General features: G+C 42.8%; 1 protein-coding gene across 2 annotated transcripts; it reads right to left on the bottom strand.

Moving 5' to 3' along the window:
• Positions 1–247: 247 nt before the first annotated feature.
• On the bottom strand, positions 248–25,351 carry CASP2 (caspase 2). Of its 2 annotated transcripts, none has more exons than XM_075763006.1 (10): positions 24,928–25,351; positions 17,666–17,833; positions 15,944–16,019; positions 14,386–14,480; positions 12,729–12,902; positions 8,385–8,513; positions 7,853–7,943; positions 3,152–3,301; positions 2,952–3,061; positions 248–2,260 (listed from the first exon to the last, which is right to left on the bottom strand). In XM_075763006.1, the coding sequence occupies exons 1-10, from the start codon at positions 25,075–25,077 to the stop codon at positions 2,126–2,128; spliced, it is 1,278 nt and encodes a 425-aa protein (XP_075619121.1). In that variant the 5' UTR covers positions 25,078–25,351; the 3' UTR covers positions 248–2,125. The 2 variants fall into 2 exon arrangements, with proteins under 2 accessions (XP_075619121.1, XP_010308307.2); XM_010310005.2 differs by lacking the exon at positions 24,928–25,351 and adding an exon at positions 17,956–18,081.
• Between the last annotated feature and the right edge of the window lie 376 nt (positions 25,352–25,727).

The raw sequence follows: 25,727 nt of genomic DNA, 5'->3' as shown, positions 1-25,727 counted from the left end.
TGGCCCCCTAATCGGTGGTGCTGCCTCATAGCTCTTTATTAAAAATGTATTCACTTTACTTTAGTCCAGGTACCAAAATTCACAAGCAGCCCATACTGGCTGTAGCTAGCAAGTAGCAGGCTTCTGCTGAGAGTTCAAAAGCATCTCTGGGAGGTACTGTCTCAAGAAATTATGCAAAATTCTCTTTATACAGAAGTTCCATTTCTGCACAGAGGTATAACTCTCCAAATGGAAGATACTGCACAGATTAATCAAACAAGAATTCTTTATTTTGACACCTCAAGGCAGTAAAATACAAGTATACAAAAAGTATTTACGAAAGTGGCAGTGATAATGCAACTTGATGCGATCCTACGGAAATCTAATACATCAGAGCAGACTGCTTCATCAATATATGCATCTGTAAAATATTGCACCATTTCAAAGAGGGAGCACTCAGGAAGGAAGTGTTTATGCTCCAGGAAGGTACAATAGCCCCTAAACTGTTATCTTAAACTTCAGAGTAAGGCACCAATTGGCAAGTATGATCCTTGTTCTGTTTATCACATGTTGTGTGTAAGATAAGCGCAAGATGCATATTAATGCTGCATTTTTGTCAGTTGGAGGAAATACAGCTTTCATTTTTCTAGGCAGAACAATAAAAAAAGCACATGCCTATTTTTCCAGCCTCCCTCCATATCCCTTTGTGCTTCCTATTCATAATTCTATCCTGAAAAAATATTTTAAAAGCCACACTTACATAAAAAGAGTAAGTCAGGAACTATGCCAACTTACTGCTACAAAATGGAGAAGATTGAGACTCATGTGAACAGACTGTTGTCCATATGTAACCCAGTATAGGTCAGGATTTAGGCTCTACCACAAAAAGAGAACAATGCCCATCTCCCATGTCACATCAGATGGGAGTAACTGCAACTGTACACATGCAGGAGACAAATTACAGCATGAAGAGACCGTGTAGGAAGTTTCTAAAAGAACTGTTGGATTATGCCACAGTTCTTACTGACCAGTTGAAATGACACTTTGCAAACAATATTAGCTAAACAGCTTTAAATGATCATGGTTGAAGAGTGAAAACTCACATAACAAGGTAATAATGTGATGTTTCCCTTTCATTTAAAAGGGAAACATCAAACTGCAGTGATGAATAATCCAAGCAACATGCTTAGACTGTAAAGAGCTGCCTTGAATACTTTTTTTAGTTAAACAAAAGACAAAAGATCCTTTTGTACAAGACTGTAGGGTTTCAGGGATTTAGTTGTACAGTGCAATTTACAGACTCCTGAGAAGTTGGTGGGTTGAATGCTATGCCTGTTGTGATGCACAGGTACTATGGCAAACAAATTCCTCAAAAGTAATATTCCATGTTCACTCTTGGGACTAAGGGGAGCTAATCTAGAATTTCTAGATTCAAAACTATTTCTGGGGCAGTTTATGGAGACTTATTTATCTGTATGAGAAATCCTGGATCTCTATTTGTTTTGTTGATAACCTGGGATGTCTTACAGTTTTCTTGATAACTTGGCTACAGAAGGAATGTGCAAAAATAGACTTTTAAACAATCAAGATGGATAGGAAAGTGTCAAGTACAATACCTTTCCATTTTAGATAGAGGAAGGATTCTCCTTCACAAGGGAATGCTTTTCTAATATGCACTGGAGTTGACTGTCCTACATGAAGAACCAGACAGAAAGTATTTAAAAATTTTAAAATATAAGCATAAGTAGCATTTTATGAGTAATTGGCCTTTCAGAAAGGCTTAACTTTTAATAAAATTATATGATTAGTCTGTTTCCCTTTTCACACTCATTTTGCTTACAAATGTCCTTATATCTCCTTCCAAAGGATGTTCCCACTTCTTTCCAGTTCCAGTGCTGATCTTCTTTCCATCAATTTCTATATATATGGAATAAGTCAGGATATTTGAATTTTAAACCCTGAAGTGAATCAGATTACAAAGAGAATTGCCACATTATTTTAGAAAAAGACCAAGAATTGGACTGGCCAGACATAAACAACCATTCCTTGCTTGCACATCTGATGTTACAGCCCATAAGAAGGAAAATGTAGACATCCATACAAGTTCAGCTTTGGCAGTATCTCTCTTCCAACACAGCTGGCAGGGTTATTTCCCTGGCAGATAGCCAGGAAACAAGTAAAGGTCCCGACAGAGCGTGCTGCAATATTCTGACATTTCCTTGCAGCGGTGAAATTCTGTGCCTGGGGCATAACCTTCTCGTTGTTTGATTTGCCTATTCACCTAGATATGAGATTGAAAAAAAAAAAAAAAAAAAAAAAAAAGATTGGCAGGACTAAGAAGACAGAAGTAAGAAAAATGTCACTGCTTTCTGTACTGATAGATTATTCTGTTTAACTTATTAAGTAGTCCCCTATGTATTGTCTTTCTAAATTATAAGAAGGATAAAGAGCTAGGTTGCAGTTCCACAGCAGCTCAAGTTGCTGTGGTCACACTGCTGTCTTCACTCCCTCTTCCCGCCATTTTCTTAATCTTTACCTTATGTAAGTGCAAGTACTTGTGCAGCTATGTAGTGAGCCAGTTCAGGGCATGAAACCATCTGAAAAAAAGCTATTTCTACAGAAAAGGAATTCTCAGCAAGCCAGATTAATTCTTCTCGTAAATTCACCATGCAACTGCACAAGTGAGATGGAAGGAGTCAAAGAAACAGCATTTTTACTTTGGCTAAACTGCTGTGGAACTTGTATGTATATATACACACACACATATTACATTTATATAATATATACACACATATATATGTATATTATATAGATATATATGTATATCTCTAAACAGGGAAAGAAGTAATAATTTTGCTACAAACAAGGCAAGAACAATTGCTTTAATAGCAGATTAATCCTAGCAATTTGAAGCACTGGAAGTCTCTTTGGAAACCAGGTAAGTATGGGAGAGGAAAGATGCTCCAGCTCACCTTCACCAACATGTCAGCCACATGAGTGTCTCGGGAGTCCTCTGCAAACACAGAGGTGAGAGCCTCGATATACCAAGATCCACGCTTGGTGTTTCGCATGGCCGCAGTGCCTGAGAAGAAAGAGTGTAAGATGAACTTTCTGGGAATGAAGACACATAAAACCTCCTTATGCCCTAACAATTATGGTCTCTCCCCAGTACCTTTCAGACAAGCATATCCACAGATCATATCAGAGCAGGTAGGCAGACGCAGCTTGAGATTTTCTTCTTTGTTTGCATCACTTTCCTCACAGCCTGGGGAATCTGACCATTCTTTCCCATCTCTTTGATCCACTCCCCGGTCCGTCTCATCTGGAGGCAGGGGGAATCAACAAGGAGGGGGAAGAGGGAAAAGAAAGAAAAAAAGAAAAAAAAAAAAAGAAATTATCCTGAATTACTGGATATAGTCTTCCTGTACTTACTCAGCTTTGGGCACTGGTCAGCAATGCCACAAGTGCTGTCAAGTAGAAAGCTTTTGTGTGAACTTTAAGCTTTTCAGCTGTTTTTAGAACTCATTCAAAGTTCTTCCGCACAAACTAATGCAGATACCAACAAGTGCTGAACTTGCTCAGCCTAACAGGACAGTTAGTCCACATGGCAATTGATTTATTTCTCCCTCTCCTTTCCTATGCAGATCATGTGGTAACCACAAAGCAAAGCAGTTTCTGATAGCTCTTCATCATGCATGGAAGGATTTGATGCGTAGCCCAAAAAATTTAGATTTTCCACTTTTACCTGCCTACTCATTGCAGAACTCAAACGAGAGCTATAATTTTAGGTGCTAAGGTCTACATCCAACACATCAAGAAAATATGGACCAAATAGCTCACCTAGTTCTAAATCCTGACTATAATACATCTTGCTTCAATCAAAAGCATAAATTGTACAATAGTAAAATGCAAAATAATTTGACCTCAAACACAAGGGAACTCCAGTACATGGAGATCAGTTTAAAATGTGGAGAACATCTAATGTCCTCTCCGTGATTCATTAGTATGCATTATGACAAGCATAGATGTTCTCAACTGGTTGCTTACATGATGCAGGATTTCCACTGTAATGCAGACTAACTGCTTAGTGGCAATAACTTTAATAGTCCAGCTATCCTGTATGAAAAATAAAACTACATTTTACAGGTTTTCTATATAATTTTGCCCTTTTGTTGCAAGATGAGGATCTACTACTCTACTTACTTCCTAACAGCATGGGTCAGATTCTAGTCTTAGGAGGCATAAGCATCCACTTCAGAGGCCTTCCTGTTATGATGGCTCTAGGTTTTTGTTGCCAGGTCATGCCTAAGAAATGCATGTGGATTTCTAACTCTTTTACAGGCAGTGGCACTGGTGACATCTCATAATCATGCCCAGAGAATCACAGAACGGTAGGGGTTGGAAGGGACCTCTGGAGGTCATCTAGTCCAACCCCCCTGCTAGAGCAGGATCACCTACAGCAGGTTCCACATGATTGTGTCCAGGTGGGTTTTGAAGATCTCCAGAGGAGACTCCACAACCTCTCTGGGCAGCCTGTTCCAGTGCTCTGCCACCCTCAAAGTGAAGAAGGTTTTCCTCATATTCACATGGAACTTCCTGTGTTCCAGTTTGTGCCCATTGCCCCTTGTCCTGTCACTGGGCACCACTGAAAAGAGTCTGGCCCCATCATCTCGACACCCACCCTTTAGGTATTTACAAGTGTTGATGAGATCTCCTCTCAGTCTCCCACTTCTCCAGGCTAAACAGACCCAGCTCTCTCAGCCTTTCCTCATACGAGAGATGCTCCAGTCCCCTAATCATCTTTGTAGCCCTCCACTGGACTTTCTCCAGTAGTTCCATGTCTTTCTTGAACTGGGGAGCCCAGAACTGGACACAGCACTCCAGATGTGGCCTCACCTGGGCAAAGTAGAGGGGGAGGATAACTTCCTTCGACCTGCTGGCCACACTCTTCTTAATGCACCCCAGGAACCCATTGGCCTTCTTGGCCACGAGGGCACACTGCTGGCTCACGGAGAGCTTGTTGTCCATCGGGACTCCCAGGTCCTTCTCTGCAGAGCTGCTTCCCAGGAGGTCAACCTCTAACCTGTACTGGTGCCTGGGGTTGTTCCTCCCTAGGGGCAGGATGCTACACTTGCCCTTCTTGAATTTCATTTGGTTCCTCTCTGCCCAGGTCTCTAGCCTGTCCAGGTCTCACTGAATGGCAGTGCAGCCTTCTGGTGTGTCAGCCACTCCTCCCAGTTTCGTATGGTCAGCAAACTTGCTGAGGGTACACTCTGTCCCCTCGTTCAGGTCACTGAGGAACACGTTGAATAAGACCGGACCCAATACTGACCCCTGGGGCACACCACTAGCTACAGGCCTCCAACTAGACTCTGTGCCGCTTATCACAACCCTCTGAGCTCTGACATTCAGCCATTCATGCGTCATCCTCCAAAATGAAAGCAGCAATGGGAGGGGTGTGATTGTCTGACAGGCTAGATACAGCCTATAATTAAGGCTCCATAGGTCAAACTTCCTGAGTACTTCCAGCAAGTTAATTCATCATCTCTTTATGGTAGCAATGTAAATTTTTCCATTTTTAACCACATTTTTTTCATGCCTTTTATTACACTTCCCCAAAACCTTTTAGTTCTGTATCTTAAAAATTTAGAGCACTGTTCACAGAGTACGTTATTTCAGATAGGACTCGGGTAATTTTATAGTCAAGCTGTATTATTCACACCATCGTCATCCCATAATGTATACAGTCAAAGCCTTTTTAATTAAAGCTTCAGAATTAGATGTCTTCCTCATGCATTTGTCTTCAAATACTATTCTAGTCAACTTACCAACATAACTAAAGTGTAAAGCACTAACCCTATCAAGCTATTCCTCTGTATACTTAACCTCTAATTCATATCGCCAATACCTCCCACCCAATTTGATCCAGTGTTTAAATTTTACTGAAGCTCTCAGATTACTGTTTTCCCAAATGATTTAAATAACTTCCAACTACCTTTTTGTCATTATTTACCACAGTTCTTCACATTTCTGGATCAACTGCTATATTAAACACAGATGTTAAGCAGCATCTGACTATTTGTCTTCGCCTGTTGCTTTCCGTTGCCGCCCGTTTTTGATCCATGACTGTAGGTGAACTACTTCAATTCTTTAGTAGACTCCTGCCAAAGGCTCTTTGGAAATTAAGTAGACTGTACTGACTCTTCCTTATCTACATTTTTTAATGTGTCATTAATAGAAGACAGATAAAGCTTATTACAGAAGCTTAGGGAAAAAGAATAACCTATGCATTTCTCATTTTGTTTCAACTGGTTCCAGCTAACTTGCACGGCATAGAGAGACTGACTACTAATCTAAAGTTGTCCACACTATTTCTACAGTCTTTTAGATGTTGCTTTAAAAAAAAAATTGTATTGGCTAGTCTAATGTTTGAATGCTAACATGAAAAGGTACGTGTTTTTGTTGACAGCTCAATTACTTTGTAGCTAGCTTCACCCTCCAACTATTAATCAAGGTTTAAAAGACAAGTTTAAAAAAGGCAGGTTTGTGCTTTTTGTTAAAGAAAGATTTTTCCCTTTCAGTTGCTCAAGTCTCAATCCTTTGCCTATTGCAGTATCCCAGTTCTGCAGCATTTTGCATAGATTTCTTAACTGAAACCTTTTTGGGAATCGGAAGGCTAAGTCTGATTTGTTGAGGTTAACAGACCCCTTGTGGTAACATTACAGCCAAAGAAACCTAATTAGGTCAGCTGCCAATTCTGGCTTATTACACTTATGTCCACAATGTTATGAGCCTGCATATTCACATTTGTTCAAGAGTATCTGAAGGTTCAATAACATAAAGGAAAGCAATCACACTAAATTCATATTGTAGACATGCACATTACAATATTTCCAAATGCTTAGAAGGATCAAATATTTCTGATACCCAAAATACTTCCTGTAGACTTTAGGTTTTTCTTTGCGTTAGGATTAAACATGAGTAGGTAACAGGTGAACGAAACACTCTCTTGGATAGAGGACAAATTATAAAGCTCAGCTAGAAATGAAAAGACAGTTGCAAGGAACAAGGAAAATGAAAGGGGAAAAGCTAGAACTATCACAAGGACAAAACAACAAAGCTTTTAAGACAGAACTTCTCTTTGGAGAATCTGTAGTTTCACAGTGGTTATCAAGAAGTCGAAACACTTTAGGGAAAAATTTGGTCATTAGCAGATCTGAAAGGTAGTTACAGATGTGTTTTGTTACAAAAGAAGGGAAAACGAACAGCAGAATTAAAAAAAAAGAATGGAAAGAGTGAAAGAGAATCCATCTATGAGAATCAAGAAAGGAATTTGTTACTACAATAGCATGTGGAAAAAGGTGTAAGGAAAGGTCATTTGGAGGTTGAAGGCAGGATGGGATGAAGAAAAGAAAGAAAACAAAAGATGACTTGGAGCAAACTTCGATAGCTCGAGAGGCAACACAAGACACACACATCAAGAAAAAGACAGGACTTCAGACAAGACTCCAGTGCTAGTGTACCACTCCATGCTGTGCAGCAATTTGATGCACCATATGCCCCACTCCCCTTACTGCAGGCACAGCAAGAGAAAACCTCAATATATGAGTGGAACATAAAAGAGCTTTGTATCACTAAGGTGCTCTGGGGTCTGCAAGTCAAATGCACACACCTCATGCAGAGCAAAAGACACTTACAGAGCAACAGATGCAGTGGCAGCAGCAGGGCAGAGGGAGGTGAATATGGGTCCCACTTACACCTGAGAGAAGCAAAGAGGAGAGTTGACAGCAAGTTGAATGTGAGGGTGTGTATGTGTGTAAAATGAGCCTTAATGGCATGCCAAATACATGGCTTTTAGTATTTGGGCACTCACCTCCCCGGCAGGCCTGAATAAAGAACATTTTGGGCTTATTCTGGAGATTTGGACAGTTTGCGTTATCAAAGAGCCGGAAAGCCTCCTGCAACTGAGAGAAGAAAGATAAATATTCTTCACTGCAGTCTTCTGTGAGCCAAACCCAGTTTCAACTTGCTTCCCCGTATTTTGGTTATGACCTCACCAGTCTTGATATTTTCTCCTTTATCTTCAAACTCACTGTATAACAAACACATGCCTTCCCCACCCTCTCCCCCAGGTCCTACTAGTTTGAGTTCATGCACTCTACCTCGTACTTGTACAAGAAGACAGAATGAAAGAACTTCTCCTACTTGCCCTGTTTCTATGTCATCCTTTATCTAACAGACCTCTCATAGACAGCCCCCTGTCCTTTTCTTCCCACAAGCTGGGTTTTTTTTTCCTTTTTTAAAAAGTGTCTCACGTTACTTTTTTTGTTTAACTTTTTTTCCTCTTTCCATTGTTACTTTCCAAGAGGTAACCTACAACAACACATCAGGACACAGCAATATACCTGTAGTAGTTTGCCATCACTGCCATAAACTCCACCCTCCACACCATGCGAAAGTAAAGCTACAATACAGGAATCCACATCCCGATGATCTGGCAGCTTAGAGAATCTCTCCAATGCATTCTGCATCTCCTGGAAGAGAGAAAAAATAAATGTTTAATGCTTTCCAGACTTGCACAGGGAAAGTGGGTCAATATACACAGAAAAACACCAATGCTCCTCTTATTATGAAATAACCTCTACATACACCAAATTTACAGGACAAAAGACGTGTTCCATTAAAAAAACCCAGCAAAATGTTCTTGTTCTTTTATGTAATATTGTGAAGTAGAAATCACTTAGGACACGTACATTTCTATACTGTCCAACAGGGTGATGCAGCAAGTTATCTAAGGTGGTACATACAGATTTAAGACAGGAGAAACCAACTGGTATTTTACAAGGTTTTACACTGACACTTGAGTCTGGCTAGGATACTGGAGCAACTTAACAGATACATAGTCTTGTACTTCAGGTGTTCAAACACCAGTGAGCAAAACAAAACAAAAATTTAAAGTGGAAAACTTTAGGAACTCTGACAACATGGCAGGTGCAAAAGTCTTATTATAATATTGCTAAAGCTGCCCTCTTGAATAAAACACTCTTTAACAGGTTCTGTACCACTTGGTTTCATAGGGATTTAAAAGGAAGACAAACAAATGAAGCTGGAGAAGGCAGTGATTGCATTCCTAGGGAAAGACAGTGGCTTGATTCAGTCAGGGAACATTACCAGTTTTCCTAAGTGAAGTACAGCCACTTCTCTACCAAAGCGAAGACTGAAAGAGTGGAACTTAACTGCATAGATACCGGAAGACCGATAAATAGGATGGCAATTCATAGAATCATAGAATGGTTTGGGTTGAAAGGGACCTCAAAGATCATCTAGTTCCAACCCCCCTGCCATGGGCAGGGACACCCTCCACCAGACCAGGTTGACCAGGCTGCCCAAAGCCCCATCCAACCTGGCCTTAAACACTGTTCGGGCATCCACAACTTCTCTGGGCAACCTGTTGCAGTGCCTCACCACCCTCACAGTAAAGAATTTCTTCTTGACATCTAATCTAAATCTACTGTCCTTCAGTTGAAGGCCATTACCCCATGTCCTATCACTACCTGTCCTTGTAAAGAGTCCCTCTCCAAATTTCTTGTGGGCCCCTTCAGGTACTAGAAGGTGGCAATAAGGTCTCTCCAAAGCCTTCTCTTCTCCAGGCTGAATAACTCCAACTCTCTTAGCCTGTCTTCCTAAGAGAGGTGCTCCAGCCCTCTGATCATCTTCATAGCCCTCCTCTGGACTCACTCCAACAGCTCGATGTCCTTATGTTGGGGGCCCCAGAGTTGAACACAATACTCCAGGTGGTGTCTCACAAGAGTGTAGCAGAAGGGGAGAATCACCTCCTTTGGCCTGCTGGTCACACTTCTTTTGATGCAGCCCAGGATACGGTTGGCTTTCTTTGCTTATGCCCTGCTGTGTTGTCCCTCAAACAGGTATCGGGGTGGCTGAAGTCTCCCATGACGGCCAGGGCTTGTGAAAGTCAGGCTGCTCCTATCTGTCTATAGAGGGCCTCATCTGCTCAGTATTCCTGGTCAGATGGCCTGCAACAGACCCCCACTATAGTGGCACCTGTCCCTGCCCTCCCTTTAAGCCTGACCCATAAGCTCTCGGTCAGCTCCTCATCCACTCCCAGGTGGAGCTCCATACACTCCAGCAGGTCACTAACTGTATTGGGTTTGCGTGGCAAGGTTTTGGTAGCGGGGGGGGCTACAGGGGTGCCTTCTGTGAGAAGCTACTAGAAGCTTCCCCTGTGTCTGACAGAGCCAATGCCAGCCGGCTCCAAGACAGACCCGCCCCTGGCCAAGGCCAAGCCAATCAGCACCTCTGTGATAACACATTTAAGAAGGAAAAAAACAAGTTAGCGCTTTTGCAGCTGGAGAGAGTAGTTAGATGTAAGAAACTCTGCAGACACCAAGGTCAGTACAGAAGGAGGGGCAGGAGGTGCTCCAGGCACTGGAGCAGAGATCCCCCTGCAGCCCCTGGAGAAGACCATGATGAAGCAGGCTGTCCCCCTGCAGCCCATGGAGGGAGGATGAGGGGGTGTAGAGATTCCGCCTGTAGCCTGTGGAGGACCTCACACCAAAGCAGGTGGAGACACCTGAAGGAGGCTGTGGCCCCATGGGAAGCCTGCGCCGGAGCAAGGTCCTGGCAGGACCTGTGGCCCCGTGGAGAGAGGAGCCCACGCCACAGCAGGTTTTCTGGCAGGACTTGTGACCTTCTGAGGGACCCACGCTGGAGCAGTCTGGTCCTGAAGGTCTGCACCCCATGGAAGGGACCCGCACTGGAGCAGTTAGTGAAGAACTGTAGCCCATGGGAAGGACTCATGTTGGAGAAGTTGGTGGAGGACTGTCTCCTGTGGGAGGAACCCCATGCTGGAGCAGGGGAGGAGTGTGAGGAGTCCTCCCCCTGAGGAGGAAGGAGTGGCAGGGACAATGTGTGATGAACTGACTGTAACCCCCATTCCCCGTCCCCCTGTGCCGCTGAGGGGGAAGTAGGTTGAAGCCAGGAGTGAAGTTGAGCCTGGGAAGATGGGAGGGGTGGGGGGAGGTGTTTTAAGATTTTATTTCTCATTCCTCTACTCTGTTTTGCTTGGTAATAAAGTAGATGAATTTCCTCTCTAAGTTCAGTCTGTTTTGCTCGTGATGATAATTAGTGAGTGATCTCTCCCTGACCTTATCTCGACCCACAAGCTTTTCATTACACTTTTTCTCCCCTGTCTAGTTAAGGAGGGGGAGTGATAGAATGGCTCTGGTGCACACCTGGCCTCCAGCCAGGGTCAACCCACCACACCAATGCAGACAGCAACACTCCTCAGCTCCCTGGCCTGTGCCCCTGATGAAGCTGACTTACTGGCTGGAATTCCTTTGTGCTGCACTTCAGGTGCTCTCCTGCTGACATGTGATCCTTCTCCCAACTCTGGGCATCTATTGCTGGCACTGGCATCAAACTGGATGGATTGAGGTTTCCCTGTCCTGGCAACTTTAGTTTAAAGCCCTCCTCACCAGCTTGTCAAGCCTATGACCAAAAATGCTCTTCCCCTTCTCTTGACAGGTGAGAAGCCCCCAGTAGACCAGGTTTCTCAAAGTGAGTCCCATGGTCTAAGTAGCTGAACCCCTGGCTGTGGCACCAGTCCTGTAACCATTTGTTGATTTGCCAGATTCGACTGGCGCTTTCAAACCACTTTTCTTTGACATTGAGGATTGACGAAAAAACTACGTGTGCTCCAGAGTCCCTTGCCGCTGCTCCCAGGGCTCTGTAATCCTCCTTGATACTCCTCAGACTGCTCCTGGCTGTATCACTGGCATCCATGTGAAACAGCAGCTGCATATAAGTCAGTGGACTGCATCTGGCTTGGTAGTCTCTCAGTGACATCCCTGATCCAAGTCCCCAGTAAGCAGTACACCTCTCTAGAGAGAGCGTCAGGTTGGAACATGGTTGCCTCTGTACCTCTCACAAGAGATTTGCCCACTACCATCACCCGTCACCTTTTCTGGTGCTGGTTGTTATATGGAGAGCAGATTGGGCTGCCTGGCTTAGCTCTAGTGTCTCTCCTAATGTGACGGGTCTTTCCCCTTCAGTCTGCAGAGCTATGAAGTAGTTCTGCAAGGGCACCTCAGGCTTCAGGGGAAGTGTCTTCCTTCTGCTGGTGCTTGCCATCGCCAGCTTCCATTCTTCTCCATTATTGGCCTCCCTCCCTTCTGCGTGTGCTGGCAGGGGAGTTTTTGGCTGTTTGGCTGTGGGTCTACCGCAGACTGCGCTTGGAACCAGCTACCTAACTCCTTCTCAGCCTCTTTAGTGATCACTCCATCAGTGAAAGGACACTAAAACATCACTTACACTTGCAAAGACTAGGTCAAATATTTGCAAAGTTTAACTTTTAGGATAGCAGAACACTGGAAAAGTCTATCTAAAGTAAACTAGTAAACTGGAGACTTTATTCATTTGTGGTTTTAACACACATGCCAGGTGTGGTCTAGAAATTCTTGCCCCTTGCACTGCAAGGGGTCAGACTAGAGTAGGACCTCTTGTGGTCCTTTGTGATCCTATTTTCCATCGTAAATCCTCTGTCTTTCAAGCTTCTTCATATTTGTCAGTAAGCAGACATCACCCCATTTAGCCTTATTTTCTATTCATAAGTGACCACATCTTCCTGTTCAAGCTTAGTTATACCAAAGGGAACTTCTTAAGATGTTTATGTAACAGCTACAAATTCTCATCTGTACTGGTTATGAAGTACTGGGATCCATCCCCCTTACCTGTGCAGTTTGATCATGAAAGACAGTCACTTGATACCCAAGGTGCTTGAAAAGCATCTGCAAGGAAGTACAGTCCACATCTCCCCCTGCGCGATCCTCCAAGTCCTCACTGCTGAAATGGACATTGCTGAGAATAAGCGCTAAGCCTCGGGGTTCTGATATCAGTTTATATGCCTGAGAAAAAGATTTAAAATTGGTAAATTTACACTACAGAAGGAAATAATAGAGTGTTAGAGTAGAATAGCAATCCCTACATACAAGCTTGATATGGATTTCTCAATTGTGAAGGCACAAAACCAGCAGAGGTCATATTTTTGACATTTGCTTGGTTTTTTTTTTTAAATAAATAAAACACAATGTTTGTATTGCAAGAGTCCCAAAACCAACTGTATTTGCAAGTCTCCACAATTGATGATCCTACAACACTATTATTAAGATGCTATACTAGCATGCCTTATTTCTCGTTTTAAAAGAAGCACGGTTTATACATTTCAAACTATGAATTAAGTCTTGCTAACTTTTTTCCCTTTCCCCACCCTCACCCCAGCACGGCCCCACATATTTCTGTCATCCCCATTAAAGGCACTAGGACAGCACTATGTAAAATTTAGCTAACATTGATTGCTGTTGGGAGCACATAGAGATGTAAAATAGCATGCAATTGTAACAGCAAGGGACTGTTAGTCACTGATCCTGAAAGTTAGGCAGCTGGCAAAAAAGGTTAATAGAGAAAGAACTAATTTAAAAGAGGTGTCTTCAAATTAAGTTCCCTCTCTACCCCTCCCACTCTGACAACAACAAATCAATAGTAAATCAGTTACTAACACTCCTGTAAATTGAAAGTGAAATTTAATACCAAAGGAGCATATCAAATAAGGTGTATCCAGGCACAGATGTAAAAGAAGCCAAGTCAAGCTCACACTTACGCTGCCTAATTAGGTCTCTCCTGTAGACAGTTAAAAAAAATAAATCCAACAGAAGCGTTAAGTGTTAGCACATTGTGCAACCCTAGTAAAGTGTTTGCCCCATTATACAAAACTGTTTTTTTTCTTAAGTCTACCCCATTACAACCTATGCTTTACAAACAGAATAAACAAGAAGTAATTAGACTACCTACAGAACTTCAAACCATGCAGAAGATTAGAAATTCAGGTTGTTCTACCCAGTACTATGCAGCACAGAATCCTGATCTGGTTCTCGAGCCTAAGGAGAGACTCTTCTGGGTACAGTTGGCAATAAACAGCCAAAACTGTGCTACTAGTTGAAGCACAGTTATAGTATCTTACAGTCATTTGCAGGCTGTGTCATCACACAGAAAGAGATGAGGATGCAGACAAATAAATATGAGGTGATAATACTGACAGCTTACACGAGCAACAGAACAGAAGGCCTTTCATGAAGCTCTTGAGAACAAAAAAAGAGAGGCAGAGATTTGTATGGAGTTACAGGACTTAGAATTTCTTGACGCTTGTAATTAAGAACTACATCAAATCAAACATGACTGGTAACATCTTTCAGTAACACAAATAGCACAACACCGACGTGCATCCTAATAAAGCACGCGTTTTGACTCAGTTTTAAGTAGCACGTGTTCAGCTGATATATCCAAACACCTCACATCTTTCACATCTGAAGATTTTTTCTGTCAACTACTCACCAAGTGCTGATGATCATGATAAAATTCAGGAGTGCAGTACTTCACTGGAGGAATCGGGGGACCATCTCGATTATCCAAGGAATGTTCCACTGGTTCTGTGCAAAACAAACATATCAATAATAAGTAAAAAAAAATTCCAGCTACAAAGCCTCTGCATTAAGGTAGTAACTGGCAAATTCTGAAGTTTGTTGTCTAAGGCATATTCCTGTACTACACTATTCATACCTCTCAAAATTCTGCTTGCTTACACAATGAAACATAGCAGAAAAAAAACATGAGTACTGGAATGGTATACTTATTTTTTTATAATTTTAATTGGCAACTTTCTTTTTTGTCTTCTATGTGGGTTAGCTTTATCTAAAGCCTAGTAAATTTGGTTCTACAGAGTACGACAACAGAATTCTCATCTAAAATTAGAGCCATGTGCTTTCTGTCATTTTGTACAGTATGTAATTCCTTTCACAGTTAGGCTAAAAAAACACTGCTAGAAATATTCACACAGATTAGTGCTTTTCCTTTCATAAAAGGCCTCCCATGCTCATTGGATACAGTTATTTATTTTTTGCTGTACACATGCATAAGTGATCAAACTAGATGTTTCTAACTTCCATAAAGTGCAATGCCCTTTTTGGTTCACCTGCCTCTGAACAACTCTTTCCTCTGGGTAACAGCAGATGAGGGGAATGATAATCAACTATTTGCCATTTCAGGACAGAGGAGTGAGTGTCTGCAAGAAACTGAGCTAATGGTATTCATGATCTCCTCTGAAATCCTTTTTCAGCCTTTTGAGACATGGCTCTCCTGCTTGGAGGAACATGTGCTCCAAAGAGCCAAAACAACCCAACCATAAAACTTTTGCACCTAAAAAAAAAAGCCTTCAAAACCTAGACACTTGGTTTTTTAACACGAGACTGCTCCTAGTAACCAGCACACAGTTAAAGCTATGGTCAGTGAACACAAGAACTCCAGGCATTACCAGAAGCAACACAAAAAAACAGCGAGGAGATTCGTTCCAACAAGTAGCTCCCTGATCTAAGTCACAAATGCTAGTTAAAGAAAAGCTGATTTGCTGCACTCAACAGAAGCTACAGAAATCTATGTTGGGCCCATGTAACATACATAAGGCCTTGTTCTTAAATTTATTTGTGAAGAAGAAAGTCTAAGTTAATGAATACTGCCCAAAATCAGTATCTTTTCACTGCTCTAGTTCAATTAAACTCTGTTACAAATCTTAAACAAAGAAGAAAATCTTGGAAAAATCTAGAATTTTACTGACACGTACTGTTTAAGCAATAAAATTTCCTGTAAGAATAAATGACGCCGACTAGAAACTGATTGGGTTCTCTCTTCTAATATGCTATTTCACTTTCATTCTCTAGCCTAATTCTGCCTCCTGTATCCAATCAAAATATAGTCAGTTCACTGTCAACTTTGTATTCCTGGGATGAGCAAAGTTGTGGCAAGCTTATTTCTAGAATTGAATTAAGAGAGTATTAAGTAATTAGAAGCAACCAACCAGATAGCCAATCAAGTATTCATGAAGACACGTGCGACTCACCAATCCAGCGCGGTCTCTTTGAATTACATGACTCACTGGCAGGGAATGGAAGATTTGATCCGTAACAGTGTTCAAGCTACAAGACATCCAATAAATCCATGAAAAAGAGTAGCATAAACCAGCTATTTTTTTCTCTATGGTACAAGCCTGTAGGTATCATGGAACAAAGATACATGTATTTACATACACACACACACACATATATTACTTTAAAAATAATATTATGGTTCACATCCAAATGAAACATAATGACAAGGTAGCAGCAGCATTTTCTGTCAATGCAAAATTCCTTCTCTTCTTTGCTCATCTCTACTTCTCCCCAAGTCCCCAGTTTGGAAACCTTACACTCGGGTCATATCCTCCTTGTTTTTGCCAAAACTGGATTTGTCCAGTGATTCCTATCTTTTTGTTTGCTTTCAAGATTGCATTGTTCATATAGTAAAGCACAATTGAAAACAAAAATAGGAAGGGTAGTCTAATAAATCCGACATTTTAATAAGGGAACATCTCTGCTCAAAAATATCTGGTATTCCTTCATACTAAATATGTTTACTGTGAGATTCCACGCTTGTTAATGCACTGAGAATATTGAATCTTTAATAAATTCTTCCTTTAGTCCAATGCTAGCAAATGCAGATAGTGAAAAGTTATAAATAAAAATAACAAAATAAAGAAAGAGTCCCCCTCTCCTCAACAGACAAGACTAGCTTTTAGTAGCTTTATACTCAGAGAATCATTGAACACTAAATTAAAAGATTTCAGAGAAAATTTCTTTGCACCTTTTTGGTTCTTGATAACACATCAAATAAGAACATCCAGGAATCTTGTGCAGTTCAACAAGGGGAATTGCAAAGACCTGCACCTGGGGAGCCACCAGCTGGAAAGCAGCTTGGCAGAAAAGGTCCTGGGGGACACCAAGCTGATCATGAGCCAGCACTGGGTCCTTGTCACAAACAAATCTAATAATAACCTGGGCTGTATTAGGAAGAACGTTGCCAGCAGATCAGATCCAGGGAGATGATCCTTCCCTTCTACTCAGCTCTGGCAAGGCTGCACCTGGAGTCCTGTGTCCAGTTCTGAGCTCCTCCATGCAAGGCAGACATGGGTATACTGGAGAGAGTCTAACAATGGGCTACAAAGATGATGAAGGGACTGGAGCACCTCACGTATGAGGCTGAGAGAGCTGGGACTGTCCAGTCTAAAGAAGGCTCAGGGGGATCTTATCAGTGTAAATAAACACCTGAAGGGAGGGTATAAAGAGGACAGGACCCTTCTCAGTGGTGCCCAGTGACAAGAGGCTATGGGCACAAACTGAAATACAGGAAGCTCCTTCTGAACATCAGGAAACACTTTTTCACTGTGAAGATGACGAAGCACTGGAGGAGGTTGCAGGGTCTCCATCCTTGGAGATATTCAGAAGCCATACAGATGTGGTCCTAAGCAACCTACTCAAGGTGGCCCTGCCTGAGCAAGGGGTTTGGGCTAGATAACATCCAGAGGTCCCTTCCTACCTCTACTATCCTGTGATTCTGCGTGAAAATTCTGTTGTTCCCAAATTTCTTTCCCTATGCTTTTACTAAGGCTACTACAAGTTTCAGTTTACAATGAAAACTTATCTTGTTCTTTGGGGGGGGGGGGAAGTTTATGTGAAAAAGATCACTTTGTGCCCAAACCCAATCTAAAATGCAGTCCCTCCATTTTATTTTTTTAAAACTGTGGTACCCTTGTAATCCCATGGTTCAGGTCAGATGTTGTGTTCAAGATCACTGCCTCCAGATGCTGCTGTTTGGTTTCTCGTAGAGCTTCACAGAAGGCTGAGAAGGCATTAGGGCCTCTCTTGGGCAGCAAATTGAGGAATTCTACATTTTGGCTGAAGCTCCCAGACTTGGCCTAGATCCAGAGAGAAAAAAAAAATCCACACTCAAAGTAACTGCAACACAATTCATTTTGAATGAAGCTTCAGAACAACTCAACTTTTTTCCTTCATGTAAATGTTCCATCGCTATGCTTACCTGTACTAGATCCATTTTTATAGCTTTTCCTAGTCGATTTTATTCCCACTCCTCTGCTCCTATTAGCTCAAGGAGGAGAGCATATGACAACATAGCAAGCCAACAATTCATACATTACCACACACAGTAAATACACCCTCTCCTCTCTAAACTTTTACTTCCAGTTACTGTTGGAATAATATCTATTTCGCCTCACTGAATACATAAGGTCCAGAACATGTTTTCACTACTGCGCAATGGTTTATGGTCTTATGCACTGATAATGCAAATCCCTCAGAAAGCATTAAGTCAAATACTGATTTTACGCAGTCAATTCCAAAAAGATAATACAGACATATAAACTGTTAACATTTAGACCAATGAAGCAATATATAGTAGTGTATGAGAAAAAGTAACAATCCAAACGAAATTTATGTATCTGTAAAAGATTCTCAGGGAGTTCTAATTGTTAGAATATTAACAGGACATTTGCCAACAAACTGTATAATTTATACAATAATAGCCTTCCCTGTGAAATCTAAAACACACCAAAACATCATGTACTAAAATACTGGGTATCAAAAATAAATGTTATCAATTCCATGGAATTAATCCTATATTTTTTGAATTACCACTTAGATCCCAGATCTCTTCTTTTTGTGGACGAGAAGAAACGGTTGGTGAGTTACACAGAACCAAGGACTAACACTATGTTACAATCGCAGGAAAATCAGAAAAAAAGCCTTGAGTCACATGTGTAAATCTTCTGCTACATAAGATTTCACAACATCTGGTTTCTTTTATAAATTTTAATCAAGTTTGGTGTTAAAAGTAGCTTGGCTTTTGTTCCATCACATTGTTTGGAAGGATATTGCAGAATCTTGTTGATCCAATGCTTACAGACCTACTCTGAAATTTCACACTCACGTTCCTTCATGACTGCCTAACACCATTTATTTTTGTATCAACAATGTCGCTTGACTTCAGTGTTCTCCTGTCCTTTCCCTTATTTATCAAGCTTTTTTCTATAAATTTCTATAAATTTGCTACAGTAGACAAGCCACTTTCTTTCAGCCTCCTCATAAACGGCCTCTTCCCCTAGACAATGCATGTACCCTTTCCTATTCCCACAGAAACCTCGACTTTCAGACATTGTTGACTAGAAGTGCATACAGTAATATCTCACCTGTGCCCCTCCAGAAGTATGAAAATACTTGGCCCTTTCTCCTGGTACACTTCTCCATTAGTTCATAGAAGATAACCAGCTCCATATACTTGTATCTTGCTGTAAGCCTACTGAATTTTATTTTACCTAATAAAGTAAATTGACAGCTGATATTCTAAAGTACCTATTAATTGTTTCTTCCTTTCTAGTAGACCTGCAGCTGTTTATGACAAGCTTAGGATCATTAATCTTCTTCACTTTATATGTCTTCATAGCCTATGATTCCAAGCCACAAATCATAATTAAGAACACAAGCTGACCCCAAGAATTGGATCTTAACTTTTATTGAAAAATTTATGGAAATTTCCATAATGTTCATATTCTGTACTCTATATGTACAGCAGTCAGCTTTTGGCAGACTTCTTTCTTAATGCTTCCTTAAATACTGAAAGCACTGTACCTCCTTCTGTAACTTCCACATCACCACCACATTTAGGTTAAACTAAACAATGTCCAGTAAACAATCAATAAAGTAAAACTTTCATATGACAGACTTCTTAATTTTATTTTCCAATACATTCTTAATTTACTTTTGTATCCTCACAGATGAGTTTGATAATCTGCATTACAGGAACTAGTTGCATGACAAACTGAATTCCTGTCAAAATCCCATAGTATTAGTCTTCTTATTGAGCCTGAATATCCACACAGAATCTGTGGAGAGAGCATATACACTTGACAAACATCCTAATAAATTTATGTGACTTTGTCAAAGCCAGTGATCCTTTCATTACTGTCTAGGGATCAACACAGAGCATTTAAACCTCTGCACCTACATGACCTGATAGTCTTCAATTATAGTGCAGAGTAATTATATTACTTGCTTAAAAAGTAAGAGAAAGCTCTTGCTATCATATCTGCAATTCTGAAGGTCCATCCTAGAGCTCTGGAACATGTGATGCTCTGACAAGAAGGCATTAATGAAGTGGATTTTGGACTTCATCTTAAAAATGGCTGTTTCCACTGTCCCATTTTATTTCCACTATCATTTTTGTTTTGTGTTTGAAATCCCTCTCTTCTGGAGACAGATGATATTTGCATCATCGTCTCTACACAGTAAGCACTTTTTTTTTTCTTTGTTCCTTCTTAAAAGTGTATATAATTGAAAAAAGACTCAAATTATTTAGTATTTTTCTGAATGACCCAATTTAAATTCATTCCTGTCAGTTTCTACTCTCTCTCCCCATTTCAGACATTAAAGGAAGCTGCTCCTACTTATTGTTAGATCTTCTCCAGTGTAGACCTATAAACTCTTTACTTACTCTTCATATTCCTTGTGAGCTCTTCGTCCAGCTCAATCACCTTTGTCTTTAGTGGCTCTTCCTGCAACATCCTCCATTCCCACCTTTTCTTTACTTGCAATAAGTTTCAGGACTGGTTTAGCACCTCACACTTGAAGAAATTTCATCCTTCCTTCTTCTCCCCGAGTTCCTCAGTTTATTTCACTTTCCTTAGATTGCAAAAGTTTATTTAAGTGAAGTGCCCTATTTCCAGAACCAATGTGTTTATTCTTCTGTTTAGTTTAAATCAAATCAACAGGACCAGTATAATTGTCGTGTTTTGAAGACAAGATGATTTAAGAACATAACTACATATCCAGATCTTCTTGATTTCCTGACTTTTGGGGGGAGCAGGGGGATATATAGAACCAGTCAGTTAAAATATCCAGGCAAATCTGCTCTATCAGACACAAGTGGCATTTGTCTCCTTTTATTTCCACTAAGGTACCAGATGATTAGCATCACAATATATTTTCAAGACTAGGCTACCTAACAGCACACCTAAGACCTTTGTTCACATCTGAGCCAGAGTAGAAGACTATTACAAATTCACAGACCTACTATAGAAAAATGAAAGGTAAGGCAAAGTGGTTTGGTGCAAGTGATTTTTTTTTTCTTTTTTTATGCATGTTAATTTTTTGTTTAATGCCCTGGTTCTGGCTAGGATATGGTTAATTTTCACAAGGAGCCAGGACAGGTTCCGCTTCCGCTGGTGTGCCCAACGGGGCAGGAAGGGTTGGGATAAGGACAGTTTACTGGGACACCAAGGGAGAGGGAAACAATCAACAGTAGTACTGGTAATGGAATGCTCACAATGGGTGACAACAGAAAGCAATTTACCCATCTGATGACCGACCAACCGAACACTCAGCCCACACTCAGCCCGTCATCCGTCCACCCCCATGAGCCCCCTATTATGGTGAGCATGATGGTATGGAATAGCCCCCCAGCCAGCCTGGCTCACCTGTCCTGACTCCTTGTGAAAATTAACTCTATTCGAGCCAGAACCAGGATGTTTATGTATAGCACTGTTATGATTAGTACTATCCTGCAAACGTTCCCTTCATTTCTGTCCTTCTAGTGCAATGAGTATTTTGCAGTACTACTGTTCCAGTTGTGAATGCTTTCCTCCTACCCCTGCCGTATTTCTATTTTTGCTGCAATTTCCGGATTCATACCCTGCAATAGTAGTTCAAGTCACTTTGTTCTCTTGCTCAGGCTGCTATTGCTATTTATACACATTTCAGCTCTTAGTTATGCGTGTATGTTGTATTAAGCACAATTTTTCCACTAAGCTATTGCTATTTACCTGAATTATCCACCATAACACCTTTCTCCTTACTAATAATCCGTTACTAAGCATTGTTGCATCTCCTTTTACCAATTACACCTGGAGGAGAAGATTCCCTTAGTTGTCTTCCCTTTTCCCAAAAAGACTATTTTCTCTAGCATTATCCTACCTTTGAGAGAGCTTTTTGTTTGTTGGGGGTTTTTTCCCCTCCTTTTCTTCCCTTCCCCTCCACTCCCTCCCCCTTCATTGACTACTTGCTGGCCAGCAACTGAACATCCCTACTAACCACCCATACTTCAGCAGCACCCTTATTTAACCGTGGTGGGCTGCTAAGCACCACACAGTTGCTCCTCACTTCCTCCCCAGTGGGACGGCAGGGAGAATCAAAAGGGTAAAAGTGAGTGGGTTGATATAAAAATGGTTTAGTAAGTAAAGCAAAAGCCGCGCACACAAGCAAAGCAAAACAAGGAATTCATTCCTCACTTTGCATCAGCGGGCAGGTGTTCAGCCATCTCCAGGAAAGCAGGGCTCCATCACGTGTAACGGTTACTTGGGAAGACAAATACCATCACTCCAAACATCGCCCTCTTCCTTCTCCTTCCCCCAGCTTTATATGCTGGGCATGATGTCATATGGTCTGGCATATCCCTTTCATCAGCGGGGTCAGCTGTCCCGGCTGTGTCCCCTCCCAACTCCTTGTGCACCCCCAGCCTCCTTGCTGGTGGGGCGGTGTGAGAAGCAGAAAAGGCCTTGGCTCTGTGTGAGCACTACTCAGCAGTTACTAAAACACCCCTGTGTTACCAACACTGTTTCCGGCACAAATCCAAAACACAGCCCCATACTAGCTACTATGCTCCGGCACATGGAAAATAAGGAGGTGATTGGTGACAGCCAGCATGGCTTCACTAAGGTCAAATTGTGCCTAACCAATTTGGTGGCCTTCTATGATGGGGTTACAGTATTGGTGGACAAGTGAAGAGCGACAGACGTCATCTACCTGGATTGTGCAAGGCATTTGACACTGTCCTGCATGACATCCTGGTCTCTAAATTGGAGAGACATGGATTTGATGGATGGACCACTCAGTGGATGAAGAATTAGCTGGATGGTCACACTCAAAGAGTTGTGGTCAACAACTCAATGTCCAAGTGGAGATCAGTGACAAGCGGTGTTCCTCAGGGGTTGGTACCGGGAACAGCACTGTTTAACATCTTTGTCGGCGACGTGGACAGTGGGATTGAGCGCACCCTCAGCAAGTTTGCTGATGACACCAAGCTGTGTGGTGCAGTCGACATGCTGGAGGGAAGGGATGCCATCCAGAGGGACCCTGACAGGCTGGAGAGGTGGGCCTGTGCGAACTGCATGAAGTTCAACAAGGCCAAGTGCAAGGTCTTGTACGTGGGTCAGGGCAATCCCAAGCAAACTACAGGCTGGGTGGGGAATGGACTGAGAACAGCCCCAAGGAGAAGGACTTGGGGGTGTTGATTGATGAAAAGCTCAGCATGAGCTGGCAATGTGCGCTTGCAGCCCAGAAAGCCAACCATGTCCTGGGCTGCATCAAAAGAGGCGTGACCAGCACGTCGAGGGAGGGGATCCTGCCCCTTTACTCCACTCTTGTGAGACCCCACCTGGAGTACTTCATCCAGCCCTAGGGGCCCCAGTACAAGAAGGACATTGAGCTGTTGGAACAAGTCCAGAGGAGGGCCACGAAGCTGATGGGAGGGCTGGAGCACCTCTCCTATGAGGACAGGCTGAGAGAGTTGGGGTTGTTCAGCCTGGAGAAGAGAAGGCTCTGGGGAGACCTTATTGTGGCCTTCCAGTACCTAAAGGAGGCCTACAGAAAAGATGGTAAGGGACTGTTTATCAGGGAGTGTAGTGATAGGAGAAGAGGTAATGGGTTTAAGCTGAAGGAGGGTCGATTTAGATTAGATGTTAGAAAGAAATTCTTTACTGTTAGAGTGGTGAGGTACTGGAACAGGTTGCCCACAGAAGCTGTGGATGCCCCCTCCCTGGAAGTGTTCAAGGCCAGGCTGGATGGGCCTTTGGGCAACGTGGTCTAGTGGAGGGTGTCCCTGCCCATGGCAGGGGGGTTGGAACCAGATGATCTTTGAAGTCCCTTCCAACCCAAACCATTCTATGAAGAAATTAATTCTATCCCAGCCAAAACCAGTACAACCAGTTTTTGATTCATCCTCTGACTTTCACTGTCTTCCTGTATCTTTGCTCTCCTTCACTAAGTATTGGAGCTATTTCAGGTAAGACTGCTTACATCTCCCCCAACTTAGTACAGGTATTATCCTAACAGGTCCCACGAGGAGTTTCACATTATCTTTGACACACAACATGTCAAAATTCATCAAGAGGTTATTTCCTTATTGCTTTCAAAAACCATATCAGTCTCAGGTTCATACAATTATGAGCTATTTGCTGGGTACCAGTGCAGAAGGTATTTTTCAGCATCTATTCTTATGACAGGACCATCAACCTTACTAAGAGACTAAAGAGTCCCTCAATTGCTTACTCGAGTCTTGAGATGCACTTGACAGCATCTTCAATCGTTTCCGGCTTGCCTTCTCTTTGAAGATCTCTATCTCCACCCTGCACAGTTTTCAGTGTACTATCACACCTCTGGGAGCAATCCCAAGCTATTTACAATGTCTTCTCTTCATAGCACCCACTGCTCTGGGTAAGTTAACAAAAGCCCATGAACAGTATTTGTCATCTGAGAGTCTCGGATCACATAAGGTTGTTCCCACAATTTACAAAAACACACATGAAACACAAATTGTGAAAGTGAAGAGGTGCACAAGTGCCAAAAGAAACTGGTTTATAACATATTACTTCACTTGCTTTCACAGTATTCTTTTGGAAATAGGTATTCCTACTTTTTACAGACGAAAAAACGGAGAGGCACAAATTGACAACAAAGCGCTGGACGATACCACATGACTCACCAAGCGCAGCCTGCTGCAACTACATACCAGCACTTAAGCCAAAGATTTAGTAAGTCTCACACAAAAGTCAGCTTACAGTTTTCCCGCGTGTTGCAAGTAAGTCTTTGCATACTCTCCAGACATAACCACATTAAAATACCCATGTAACACACAGATGAGCTTTACCGGGCTCCCACTGCCAAGAACGACACTGGGCTTAACTAGACATAAAGCTGACAGTGCAGTCGAGCATAAGCTGCGTACCTGTACCATTTCCATCATCTCCGTGGTGATGATGTCTTTCTCTATCATATGCTCCATCAATTCTTTTAAAACCAGCTCTTTTGCCAGCATCACTCGGTTCCTCTTTAGCGCTTCCTGGTGACATCGCTGCATACCGCAGGCGACCAGCATCCCGGCAGGAGAGGGTGCGACCAAAGCCAAACTCAACGGCAAGAGCCGCCCTTACCCCTCCCAACTTTCCTCTCGGGAGGAGGCGGACCGATTCCGCGGGCAGCCGCCGCCTGACAACGGGCAGAACAGGCCTCCACCGCCGGCTCCCGAGGCGCCGGGCCAGGCGGCGGCAGGCCGCAGGCGCGTGCAGGGCCCTGCGCGCTCTCCCGCCACCAGCTCCCGCCAAACGCCCGTGCCGCACGCGCCTCTCCCGCCGCTCGCCCCCCGCCCCCCCGGCTCCGCCACACACGCGCACGCGCTTCCCTTCCCGGCGGCCCCAGCGATTCAAAACGCGAGACCGCTTCCTCCAGTCACGTGGCCGATGCGCGGGCCCGCGCCATAGCCCCTCCCCTTGGGAAAGCGACGGACAGCAAGCCTCGGCCTCCAGGCGCTGCGCGCATGCGCAGGCATGCCTTCCCCCACGGCGCGGAAAAGGTTTCGCGTGTCTTCCTGCTGGGGGCCCGGCCGCGGGGGCGGAGCTTCTCCTCGTGTCGGGCCGCCTCCCCGGGCCCTCGCGCGGCAGTGCGGAGGGGGCGGGGCCGCGCGGGTTGTGGTCCGGCACGTCGGGGTAACGGGAGGTGGAATTAACGGGTACGCAGCTTGCCTTGCAA

The sequence above is a fragment of the Balearica regulorum genome, chromosome 1 (assembly GCF_011004875.1).
Source record: "Balearica regulorum gibbericeps isolate bBalReg1 chromosome 1, bBalReg1.pri, whole genome shotgun sequence".
In the NCBI taxonomy this organism is placed as follows: domain Eukaryota; kingdom Metazoa; phylum Chordata; class Aves; order Gruiformes; family Gruidae; genus Balearica; species Balearica regulorum.
The sequence above is the reverse complement of the archived record's forward strand: the minus strand, read 5'-3'. Positions and strand labels throughout refer to the sequence as shown.